This window comes from Eumetopias jubatus, unplaced genomic scaffold (genome assembly GCF_037043125.1).
Source record: "Eumetopias jubatus isolate StellerSeaLion01/CBP00866 unplaced genomic scaffold, mEumJub1_p1.0 scaffold_17, whole genome shotgun sequence".
NCBI lineage: Eukaryota > Metazoa > Chordata > Mammalia > Carnivora > Otariidae > Eumetopias > Eumetopias jubatus.
In genome coordinates this window covers 15,023,290-15,036,328 of record NW_028274823.1, presented here as the reverse complement: position 1 = coordinate 15,036,328, position 13,039 = coordinate 15,023,290, and the positions used below count along the sequence as shown (strand labels likewise).

General features: G+C 32.9%; 1 protein-coding gene and 1 pseudogene across 1 annotated transcript in view; both read left to right on the top strand.

The window, feature by feature from the left end:
- CCDC172 (coiled-coil domain containing 172) overlaps window positions 1-13,039 on the top strand; it is a 68,563-nt gene that overhangs the window by 29,660 nt on the left and 25,864 nt on the right. The window contains exons 3-6 of the mRNA XM_028121722.2: window positions 1,196-1,312; window positions 2,473-2,638; window positions 11,733-11,834; window positions 12,189-12,291. Of these exons, the coding sequence (XP_027977523.1) occupies window positions 1,196-1,312; window positions 2,473-2,638; window positions 11,733-11,834; window positions 12,189-12,291 (488 nt within the window). The remainder of the gene's footprint in view (window positions 1-1,195; window positions 1,313-2,472; window positions 2,639-11,732; window positions 11,835-12,188; window positions 12,292-13,039) is intronic.
- LOC114223107 (U2 spliceosomal RNA) lies at window positions 11,555-11,692 on the top strand (annotated as a pseudogene).

The window sequence follows — 13,039 nt, the reverse complement described above, 5'->3', positions numbered from 1 at the left end:
TTTTCACTGTGGAGATGAGAACAGCCCCAAACTAAAAGTGATGCTTTCTTATGAGGGCCAGTACTGAATATAGAGGAAAGATTATTCCCAGTCTGGCATCAATTTTAGCTTTTATATATTAAAGCTTCCTGACTTTCATTTCAATATTCTAATGGTCTCAGGAGATGCTATTCTTTATGGCCCAAATGAAATAATAGTTACATATCCAATATTAATGTTTATTATGTCTTATGCTAACTAGAACCAAATGAAGTACTAACATAAGAAATGAGTTCTGGGATGGGGTAGCTGGGTGATAGACATTGGGGAGGGTATGTGCTATGGTGAGCGCTGTGAATTGTGTAAGACTGTTGAATCGCAGACCTGTACCCCTAAAACAAATGATACACTATATGTTAAAAAAAAAAAAGGGAAGAAGAAGATAGCAGGAAGGAAAGAATGAAGAGGGGAAATCGGAGTGGCAGATGAACCATGAGAGACTATGGACTCTGAGAAACAAACTGAGGGTTCTAGAGGGAAGAGGGGTGGGGGATGGGTTAGCCTGGTGATGGGTATTGAAGAGGGCACGTTCTGCATGGAGCACTGGATGTTATACGCAAACAATGAATCATGGAACACTACATCAAAAACTAATGATGTATGATGATTAACATAATAATAAAAAATAAAAAAAGCATTTGAGGACTTTAGCAGATTTGTGTTTTTCTTAATATAACTATAGTCATGGGACGGGGTTTTTGCCTATGGTTTGTAGATTTTATCTCATTTTATTAGTCGTACTGTATGCATGTTTAATTCATCCATATCTTCCTTATAAGTGATGAGAATAGAAACTTGTTCTTTAACACAGGCTGTCTTGAAGCAGAGTTTAATATGTGTAGTCAAAAAGCCTTTGATACCTAAGCTAAGAAATGTGTTAGGTACTGTAAAGAAAAAACACATTTTCTGCCATTGAGGGGCCTATAGTCTTATTGGGGGAAAATATTATAAAACTTGTGATGATAGAACACTTATAAAATAATATATGATAGTACATATAAAATAACATGTTTAATGTGAATTTTATTTTTCATTTAAGGTTAATACAGAAAATATCTTATACTATGCAGATCTGTTCTGTTAGCTAAGAAGGCACCCTAAAATGTTTAACTAATTGTTTCATTCTGATTTCTGTTTTTTTTTTTTCACTTTAAAGGTTCAGCAGTTTTCTGAAAAAGCCTTCCTCTTACAGCTTTGGAAAATTCATGAAAATGCCTTAGAAAGACAGTGTAGTGAAATTACAAACCAGAGGAATATGCTTCTCCAAACCTTTGTAAGCCTACAGCCACTTAGAAATATCTATTTCACTAACTGTATTGAAATGTATTTAGATATACTTAGGTGTACTGTTAGAAAATTATCTGTATGCATATTGGCAGATAATCCTGTTCAGTTATGGAAAAGTATTAAGTGCTATTTAAAACCAGGTGGTAGAGTAATATAGCTAGAAAGAATTCTATTGGCAGGGATGCAATATAGAAATTATTTGCAATTGTAATAAGCATAAAAAAACCCAGTGAAACTGATTTGAATTGCTCAGGCTTTGAGACCTTGGTTTTAATGCTTTTGAAAGACAGAGAGGTTCACACTCAAGGCATATTTATGGATCTTGGTGAAGAGATAGATTTTGTTTATCTTTTTATCTTAAGTCAGAACCAACAAACTTAGTAGTTTTAAATGACCGGGCCAGTTTAGGAATATGACTTATAATTAATTGAATTTCAAAGAAAATACATTTAAAAATACTAAAAATACTTATCTGAAGTCAGAACCAACAGGCTTTGTGCTTATACATGACATGTCTAGTTTCTCAATGTAGTTCACTATTAGTTGACATTTCTTAGAAAAAATAGAAAAATACAGTAATATTTAGGTTCCGTCATTGCGCAGAGTTTTTGGAAATTCTTTCTTCTTCAGGTTGATGTTTCATAAAATTTGAATTATTTTGTAGAACTGAATTGGAAATAAATATATAATTTTACCTCCTTTGTCCATATTTTAAAAGATTTCCTAGGATTTCCTTATTTGTTTGTTTTTTCTATAGCAGTAATTCCTTTGAGTGTATATTTTCATTTTCACATTTAATTATTTTACCCAATTTTATATTGCAATGACAAAATGGCACCCATATATGGCTATAAGTTAATACATAAGTAAACACAGATATAATCACAAGTAGTAGAATTTCTATCCCAATAATACCCCCAAAACATTAAGGATAAAACTTTCATGTGGAAATAGTTGGTTATTAGTATGTAATAGCTTCACTTTTTTATTAATATTGCTGGAGGAATAAAGCATTTTTGTGATAACACCAGGAAGTATAATTTTATATTTTTGTTGTTAATAATTCCAAATGATTGCATTTTAAATCATTAAAGAAAAATATTATTACAATTAACATCTATATTTGATCTTTTGTTTGTTTTCCAGGGGGCTACAAAGAAAAGAATGACAGAGGAGGAAGAAAAATTTATTAAGGAAATTACAGACTTCAATAATGAGTATGAAGTAACAAAGAAAAGAAAGCTTTTGATAAAAGAAAATGTCAAGATTGAAATATCTGACTTAGAAAACCAGGCGAACATTTTGAAGAGGGGTATGAGTATATAGTGCTACCTCATTTATCTGTCATTAATGAAAATAACTTATTTTGAACCAGTGAATTTTCCAGAAATTTAACTTTTTCATAAGTAAATTGGTTATTGCATACTATTCTTTTACATTTATCTTAATTATCCTAATGGAAATGTATCTTTTATTGTGAGCAGTTTCAAGTTCTTTAGAAGTAGGTGTGACCTGAGCATTTAGTCATTCATTCAATAAACAAATATCTGTTACTCTCTGTTATGTGATAGGCATTGTTCTGGGTCATGGGGATATAAAACTAAAAAGTGGAGGAATCCAATATGTAAGCAGATATTTATCGTATGATGTGATAGAAGCTCTAATAAGGGCAGGACTGGTATGATGATCCTCATTTTACCATCATTTTACCATCAATACAATTTAAACTGGGAAACAAGGTTACACAGTGGGGTGGGGAGAATTTCATTTCAGGAAACCTAGCATGCAGGTTATTGCAATCTGTGGTAAGATCCTGAACTAAAGACATTGCCAAAGAGAAGAGAGGGTAAATTAAAGAGGTGTTTAGGAATGATGATAGGATTTTCACATTTATCACTGATTAATGTGAACAAAAATAGAGAAAGTTAGGGATGAATTCCAGTTTCCATATGTCAGAAATTGGGTGGAATATGGTACCAGGAGGAAGAGCAGAGGTAGAGAAGCCTGTTGGAACTGTAGCCTATTCTGGACAAAATGATTGAGTTTTGTTTCAGGCATTTTTAGTTGGAGATGTCTATGGAATATACAGGGGAGGATGCCCAGGTGGCAGGGGAAGATTTGGTTGTGAAGCTGGTAAGAGAGATCAGAGCCAGAGCATTAGGTTTGGGACTGAATCCAGAGGAGTTGGTGACATCATTCAGAGAAAACATACAGAGGGAACATAGATGAGGAGCGAAGACCAAAGCCGGAAACTGGGAAAGCATTACATTTAAGGAAAGAAAGAAAAAGAATGGAACAGAGTAGTCAAAGAAGGCAAGAGAAGAACCAACAGAGAGTAATATTTTAGAAACCGAAAGCAAAATATGTATTCCCTCAAATTAGTGGAAAACAAAATAGGATATTAATTTGATAATCAGAAGATGTCAAGCGCAGTAGCACAGAGTAGAGCAGTAGTAATAGATTGGAGTCAATGGGAGTTGAAGTAGAGAATGAAAATATAAACGATATTAAATGGAAAATTAGTTTTTAATGGAAGCCTTTCTAAGATGTACTGTTACTTTGATGCCTTTAGTAAATGGAGAATAATAAACACATTTAACTTTTTTATTGACTTGGAGCTATCAGTATGAATAATTTATTGTTTTGCTTTGCATATGACAACTATTTTAAGTAATATTCATCAGGCTTATACTGTATAACAACCACCATCCTAAAGATTTCATTGCTAATATGTTGATTTCATTTAAATCTTAATTTTACCATTTGATAGTTGTGTGATTTGGGGCAAGGTGCTAAACTTTTCTTTGGCTCAGTTTCCCCATCTGTAAAGATGGGGCCTAGTGGTCATGACCTTAACAAAGGTTGTTGTGAGGATTCAATGAAATAATACTGAAGCACATAGAATGCTGCCTGCCACATAATCAAACCCTCAAAAAATGTGAGGATTATACTTTTTAGTCTCATTCTATAGATGAAGGAAATAAGGTTCTCAGAGATAAATTACTTTGGGTAGAGAGTGTAGGACAGAGGAACACATCTGGAAAGCTTTAAAAAATATTAAATGCTTGAGTCTCATTCAAGACCTATTGAAACAGAATCTGTGGGAGAGGATAGGGAACATAACTTTTTAAAAATCCCTTAGGTGACATTGATGTGTACTTCAATAACAAGTTAGAATACAAAGTTAAATAGGTACATACTTTAAAACTAACTTCTGCAAAAAGTCATGGATATCACCACTTCTATCCAACATAGTATTAGAAATTTAGCCAAATCAATTAGGCAAGAAGAAGAAATAAAAGGCATCTACATTGGAACGAAAAAAGTAAAATTGTCTCTGTGCCCAGATGATAATGCTCTTATATATAGAACACCTAAGGATACACAAAAAACTGCTGGGACTAATAAATAAATACAGCAAAGTTGCAGTATATAAAATCAACACACAAAAATAAGTTGCATTTCTATGTATGAGCAATAAGTGATCCAAAAAGGAAAAAAAATTAAATTCCATTTATAATAGTATTAAAAAGAATAAAATACTTAAGAATAAATTTAGCCAAGGAGGTAAAAGACTTGTACATTGAAAACCATATAAAACATTGCTTAAAGAAATTAAAGAAGACCCAAATAAGTGGAAAGACATCCCATGTTCATGGATTGGAAAAATTGGTATTGTTAAAATGACATTATTACCCAAAATGATGTATAGATTCAATGTAATCTCTATCAAAATCCTAACAGGATTTTTTTCATGAATTGAAAAACCCATCCTAAAATTCATATAGGATCCCAAAGGATCCCAAAGAGCCAAAACTATTTTGGAAAAGAAGAACAAAGTTGGAGGACTCAACATTTCCTGATTTCAAAACATACTAAAATGCCACAGTAATCAAAATTGTATGGTACTAGAATAAGGACAGACATATAGAAAATCAGGATAAAATAGAGAGCTCAAATATAAACCCTCGTGTATGTGGTCAAATGATTTTTTTATAAGAGTGCCAAGACTATTCAATGGGAAAGGGTAGTCTTTTCAACATATAGAGCTGGGAAGACTGGATACCACACTTACCTTACACAATATATAAAAATTAGCTAAGTCTTAAACTTAAGTAAAACAACAAAACTCTTAGAAGAAATCGTACAGGAAACACTTAATCATATTGGATTTGGAGATGATTTCTTGGATATCAAAAACACAGGCAACAAAAGAAAAAATAGATAAATTGTATTTCATTAAAATTAAGATCTTTTGTATATCAGAGGACACTATCAAGAGAGTAAAAACACAACTCACAGAGAGAATGAGTTGTGTTTTTTATGGAAGAAAATATTTGCAAATCATATCTTCGATAAAGGATTAATATCCAGAGTATTTTTTTAAGTAGTTTCTGTACCCAATTTAGGGCTTGAACTCATAACCCCAAGATCAAGAGTCATATGCTCTACTGACTGAGCCAGCCAGGTGCTTCTAATGTCCAGAATATAGAAGAACTACAACTCAACACCAAAAAAATAAACAACTCAATTAAAAAATGGGTAAAGGACTTGAGTAAACATTTCTTCAAAGATATGGCCAATAAGCACATGAAAAGGTGCTCCATATCCACTAGTCTTTAGAGAAATGGAAATCAAAACCACAAAGAGATACTACTTAACACCCATTAGAATGGCTATTATCAAAAAATACAGTCTCCACAGCATGATATTCACAATGTTCAGGATGCAATTCAAAATTACTTGACTTCTGAAGAATCAGTGAAATGTGACCTAGTGTCAAAAGAAAACCATGGGATGCCAAACCTACAGTGATCTAGACATTGGAATTATGAAATACTTTATAGCAGCTATTATTGAGCTATGCTCAGTGAGTTAAGGAAGATGCACTTGCAATAGATGAAAAGATAGGTAATTTCAGTGGAGAAATAGAAAATGTAAAATAAAAAACATATTAGAACTGAAAAATACATTATCTGAAATAAAAATGTCACTGAATAAGCTTAATAACAGAATGGACCTGATAGGAGGTCCAGTGAACATGAAGTGATAGGAAATCCAGTGAACATGAAGATAGATCGATAGAAATTGTCCAATCTGAAAAAGATGAGAAATTAAAATAAAATGAAACAAGAAATTAGAAACTTAGGAACCTGTAGGACAATTTTAAAAGGTCTAACATTCAAGTAATTGGAGTCTCTGAAGGAGAGGAAAGAGAATTGGCAGAAAATATATTTGAAGAAATCATGGCAGAAAATTTCTTAAATTTTCTAAAAGACATTAATTTGCAGATTCAAGAAGTTCAGCAAACCCAAATAGGGTAAATTCAAAGAAATCCATGCCTAGCCACTTAGTAGTCACACTTAAAAAGTCAAAGAGAAAGAGAAAATCTTGAAAACAGGAAACAGTAACTCTAATGACTATGTACCTGTAACTAGAAATGATAAAGTCAAGAAGACAGCGCAATAACATCTTGGAAGTGTTGAAAGAAAATTTTCCCTATCCAGTGAAAATATCCTTCAAAAATGAAGTTAAAAAAAGACATTTTCAGATAAATAAAAATTAGGGGAATCCATTGCCATCATGCCTGAAAGACAAGAAATGCTAAAGGAAGTCCTCCAAGTAGAGGCAAAAATAATACTGGAGAGAAACTTGGATCATATTTAATGAATTAAAATAAACAGAAATGGCAAATATATGGATAATTATAAATACCTATTTTTTCTCTTAGCTTTAAAAGACACATGTAATTGTTTAAAGCAAAAATAATATATTGTCTTGTAGAATTTATAGTGTATACAGAGGCAATTTGTATACATGCATACCATATGCATATATGACAGCTATCACATAAAGGGCTGGAAAAGAGTACTGGTAAATGGATCTATACAGTTCTATATAACTCTCAGAAAACCAGGAATAGAAGGGAACTTTCTCAACCAGATAAAGAACTTGTTTGAAAAGCCTACAGCTCATATTACACTTAATGGTGAAATATCGAATACCAATATCATTCGAAATGGTGACATATTAAATACTTTCCCTGCAAAGATTGAGAATAAGGCAATGATGCTTATTCTTATCACTTCCATTCAGTACAGCTCTGGATGTCCTAGCCATTTTAACCTTTTCAATGAGACAAAAAAATTTGCCTCTATTTACAGATTACATGATTGTTTACTTAGAAAATTATAAGGAATTTACAAAACAGTTACTAAAATTAATAAGTCAATATGGTAAGGTTATAGGATATAAGGTATATATTTAAAAATCAGTTGAGGGGCACCTGGGTGGCTCAGTCGGTTAAGTGTCTGATTCTTGTTTTCAGCTCAGGTCATGACCTCAGGACTGCCCAGTGTGGAGCATGATTAAGATTCTCTCTTTCCCTCTCCTATACCCCTCCCCTCCCACTATCTCTCTCTAAAGAAAAAAAGAAAATCAGTTGAATTCTTATATACTAACAGCAAACAATAGAAAATGGAATAAAAATGCCATTTAAACAGCATCAAAAAACAGAAACAAATTTAACAAAAGACATGAGGGACTTCTACACTATAAACTATAGAGCATTGCTGAGAAATATTAAGGAAGACCTAAATAAATAGATCCATCATGTTCATGGATTAGAAAACTCAATTTTGTTAATAGGTCAGGTCTCTTCAAATTTATCATAGTTTCAACAGAATCTCAGTAAAAATCTCATTAAGTTTTAGTAAGCCTTGACAAGCTGATTCTAATACTTATATGGAAATGTAAATCACTTAGAACAGTCAAAATTTTTTAAAAGACCAAAATTTAGGGATTTATACTCCCTGATTTCAAATTTTGTTGAAAAGCTATAGTAATCAAGACAGTGTGTCACTGGCTTAAAAATAGGTGTATAGGTACCACTGGAATGAAAGAGTCCATAAGGTCAGTTGATTGTCAACAAAGGTAACAGGGTAATTCAGTGGGGAAAGGAAAGTCTTTTCAGTAAATACTGCTGGAACAATTGGACTTCCATTGCAAAACAATGATTCTTAAATCTTACTTCACACCATATTAAACATTAACTCAGAATGGACATACACCTAAACATAAAAGCTAACATCATGAAACTCTTAGAAGAAAACATAATAGGAAATCTTTGCCATCTTGGGATAGGCAATGATTTCTTAGATGGGACACAGAAACATGAACCATAAAAGAAAGAAAAAAAATACATTGGATTTCAAATAAATTAAGAAAAAAACACTATTAAGAAAATCAAAAGACAAACCACAGACTTGGAGAAAATATTTGAAATATGTATATCTGCCAGTGTACTATTATCTAGAATATAATGAACTCTTACAACTTAATAATAAGAAGGCAAAAAACTGATTCTAAAAGGGGAAAAAGATTTGAACTTCACAAAAGGGCATATACTAATGACCAATGAACATATGAAAAGATATTCAATATCTTTAGTCATCACGAAAATACAAATTAAAACCACAATGTAATATCACTGTACATGCATTCAATTAAAATTAAAAAGACTGGTCATATGAAGTGTTGGCAAGAATGTGGAGCATCTGAAATGCATATGGTACTGATGGGAATGTAAAATAAATGGTACAACCACTTTGGAAATTGTTTTGCAGTTTCTTAAAACATTAAACATACATTTACCATATGACCCAGCCATTCTACAACTAGATACACCAGAGAAGTGAAATTTAGGTACACACTAAGTTTTTAGTGACTTTATTCACAGTAGCCAAAAACTGAACATAACTTTTAAATGTCCAGTAAGAGGTAAATGGATAAACGAAATTGGTGTATTCCATGCAGTGGAATACTCAGAGATAAAAAAATAACAGATCTGCTCACAGACAACATGGTGCCTGAAAGAAGCTAGACACAAAAGAACACATACTACATACAGTGCAAACTGTATGGGACATCAATGATTTGGTACCTGAAAGAAGCCAGACACAAAAGAACACATACTACATACAATGCAAACTGTATGGGACAACAAGCAGGCAAGTGACAACAAGCCGATCGGTGTGGTTGCCTGGGTCAGAATGAATAAATTGCAAAGGGGCAGAGGAAGCTTTTGGGACTGATAGAAATACACAGTTTCTTGATTGTGGTGGTGCTTTCACGAGTGTATGTGAGAGCCAAAACTCATAGATTTGTATGCTATTAAGTGGATGGATATACTTCATGTAAATTATTCCTCCAAAAAAGTGATAAAGAAAAAATCCTTGATACCACACATACTGTAGGAGCCCTTTATTTTGTATCCTTTCTTCCAGAAATATGGATTTATTTTAATAGATTTGCTTCCATACTACCTGGTGCTGTTGGTCTTTGTACTTTCACAAAGCCCATCTCTACATATATCATAACATTTTTATATGAAACTTTAAACTCTGTAATGGCAGGACTTTGTTTTTTTTTAATGCTCTTTCTCCAAAAGTATGAAAGAGATAATTATGAATCGATGACTGCTTCAATAGGAGAAGTATAAAATGAGGTGAAAACATATAATAAGGGAACTTAACCTGGACTAGGAATGAAGGAAATTCTCCCCGAACAAGTGACTTTCAGACTGAGATCTGAAGGGTGATAGGAATTAGCCAAATGGCAGATCTGAGTGTAAATGTCAGAAAATTGAGTATATAAGTCAAGAGCTCCGAGGAAGATTTGGGCTGGAACAGTTAAATTTGGGAGTCACCCAGGAAAAATGTATTGAAGGAAAATAATAAAACCCTGAGGAACACCAGGATTTTCAAAGCAAGAAGAAAAAGGCCAGTGAAGAGTGTAAAAGCTGGCGGGACACATTACTGTGTGAAAGGGGAATCACCTCAGGGAGAGAGCATTTGAGGGAGTGATCAGCCCATGTTAAATGCTGCCAAATTGTCAACCATGAAGACTAAGAAGCAGCCAAGGGTGGTCACTTGTGATCTTTAGGGAAAGCAACAGATGGAAGTAGGAAAAAAGGAAGGGCAGAGGGCAGGTTGTAATGGGTTGAGCAGTGAGAGCAGAGGAAATGGTGATCATAAGCGCCCACAAGCCCTTTAAGCGAAGTTTCTCTGGATGAGACAGTCCAGTAACCCAGGGGGATGTGAAGTCAGGGGAGGGCTTTTAGTGGTTTATGTGTTGTCCTTTTTTCATTTCTGTTTTTTGAGACAGGAGATATTTGAACATATTAAATAATAATTGACCAAAGCCCATGGAGAAGTAGAGTTGAAAACTCAAGAGAGAAGTAAAGTTCCCAGAGAAGATGGGAAATGGTGCACAGGTGGAGGGACTGGTGGTGATTTCAGAAGAAAACAAAACAAAATAAAAATAAAATCAGGAAACAACCTACATGACCATCAATAGGGGCCTCTAATTATCTGAGTATATATCTCTCTATACTTTTGTGACTATATAAGCCTCGTAAAATCTACTAATGAAACTACTAGGTCAGAGGAAAATATTAAGAGACTTAATGCCAAATTAGACTCCTTAAAGCACTGAATTAATTAATTTTCCTACCAACTCTATAGGAGAGTGCCTGTTTTCTTTTATTATTATTCTATACCATTACCAATCTGGGTATTATCACTGGCTTTAATCTTTACCAATCTGACAAGCAAAAATATTATTTTTATTGTTGGTTTAAGTCACATTTCTTTGATTTTGCATGATGTTGAATTTACTTCTCTGAATTTATTGATCACTTAAATTTCTTTTTATTTTCCTGTGAACAATCTGTTCATATTCTGTTCATCTTTCTACATTTTTGTTCTTACTGATTTATATTAGTTCTTTGTAAATTAAGGAAGTTAGCTACTTATGTAGTGTCTTGCATAATTGTGTCCTAATTTATTGTTTACCTTTTGAAAAATTAGGAGATGAATCTTAAAGGATGAATTGGAATTTGTTGTGGGGATAAAGAAAGGAAAGATATTTTAGGTAGAAGAGGCAATATTAGCAGTATTGTGGGAGTTTGTAGCCATATAGTGAGTACTATGCAATGTCATTTTAAATATGCTTTACTTATGAAGGATAGAGTTTTCTTATTATCTCATTGGGAAGCTTGTTTTACTTAGTGATGTTACATTATTTTGAATTCTCTCTAGGTAGTCTAACCATCAATTAACTAATTCTTTTGTACCTCGTTGTTTCTTAATGAATCCTGGTCAGTTTATTAAAAACAGTATCTAGATGGCCAAAGGAAGCCTGCTGTGACTTCAAATTGACCATATGAATCGCTTCAAAGCCTTTTGGCTAAGATTAAGTATAGTATCTGTTCTTATCAGTTTAAAATTGACCATGTGCTGCTTAAATTTTTACTACACACACAAAAAAAGTTAATAATTGCTGACATATTCAAGGCAAAGCCTAAGTGGTTAAAATATGGCTTTTATTTGTCTATTTGTTTCTAGAAATGAAGTCAATGGAACATGATAGTGGCCAGTTAAGTGAACTTCAAAAACAAAAGAGTGAATTAGTACAAGAATTACTTACTGTGCAGAGAAAACTTAAAGGTATTATCTCTATGAGCTAGTTTATTTTGCTGATGAATATAATTACGTACACATAACGGTCGTATTATTATTTCAAATTGCACTAACCTATTGGGATACAGTGTTATTATTGGTATAAAGAAAAAATAGGTAAAACACTAAAATAAACAGTGTTAGATCTGGTAGTTTTAATGTCATAAATTTTGTCGAGATCTTTTTTATGCCTTTAATTGCTATATTAAAGTAGAAAAATAAGAATCATGAGTGCATACATTTTACATAAAGCACCAAAAATTAGAATACTGCTCTTATGAATGAATAAAGTTAACTCTTATGATTTTTTTGAAGATTGTAAGCATTTTCTTAATTGTTTAGTTTTTGAAGATAAAAAGAATGAAGCCATTTGTACTACCAAATACCTAGAGGCAGAAAAAGTAAAAATCAGTGAAAAGCCTCAAAATGATGCTGAATGCTTAAGGTAAGAATTCCCTATTATATTTTGGTGTAAAATCTGCTAATTTTTCAAGTTGTCAAAGATATTTCAGCATAAAGCTAAATGTGTAGGTTTTTTTTTAAGTTCCAGATAAAGATGTTAATTCCTTTTATTTGTATTGTGAAGTATGCTAATGAGAAAACGCTTCACTGTCTAAAAAGTGCTACATGTAAGTTTCACAGTGCATCGGGTTGATAATATTGAAATCAATTTTTTCTTTTACCTCATGGACTCAGTGTTATTCACATCCAAATAGATTAAGACAAAGTATTGGTTCCACAACTATCTTTTCTGTTATTCCTAACTTTTTTTTAAGATAGATTTTTCTTTTTTCTCTCTTCCTTCCTTCCTTCCTTTTTCTTTCTTTCTTTCTTTCTTTCTTTCTTTCTTTCTTTCTTTCTTTCTTTCTTTCTTTCTTTTCTTTTTCTTTCTTTGGGAGAGAAAGAGCACACAGAGGGAGAGAGGGAGGGAGAAGCAGACTGCCCGCTGAGTAGGGAGCCCGATGTGGGGCTGGATCCCAGGACTCTGGGATCGTGACCTGACCCGAAGACAGACATTTAACCGACTGAGCCACCCATGCACCCCTTAACTTTTTTTTAATGGTTGAAATTATTTTTTATTGTTTCAGATTTCAGGGAAAAAAAATCACAACCTACTATTTTACTTGAAATTTATTACTATTTGTTTTATGCTGAAAGAATGAAATGTATTTTCTGTATGGGAAATTGAGCTG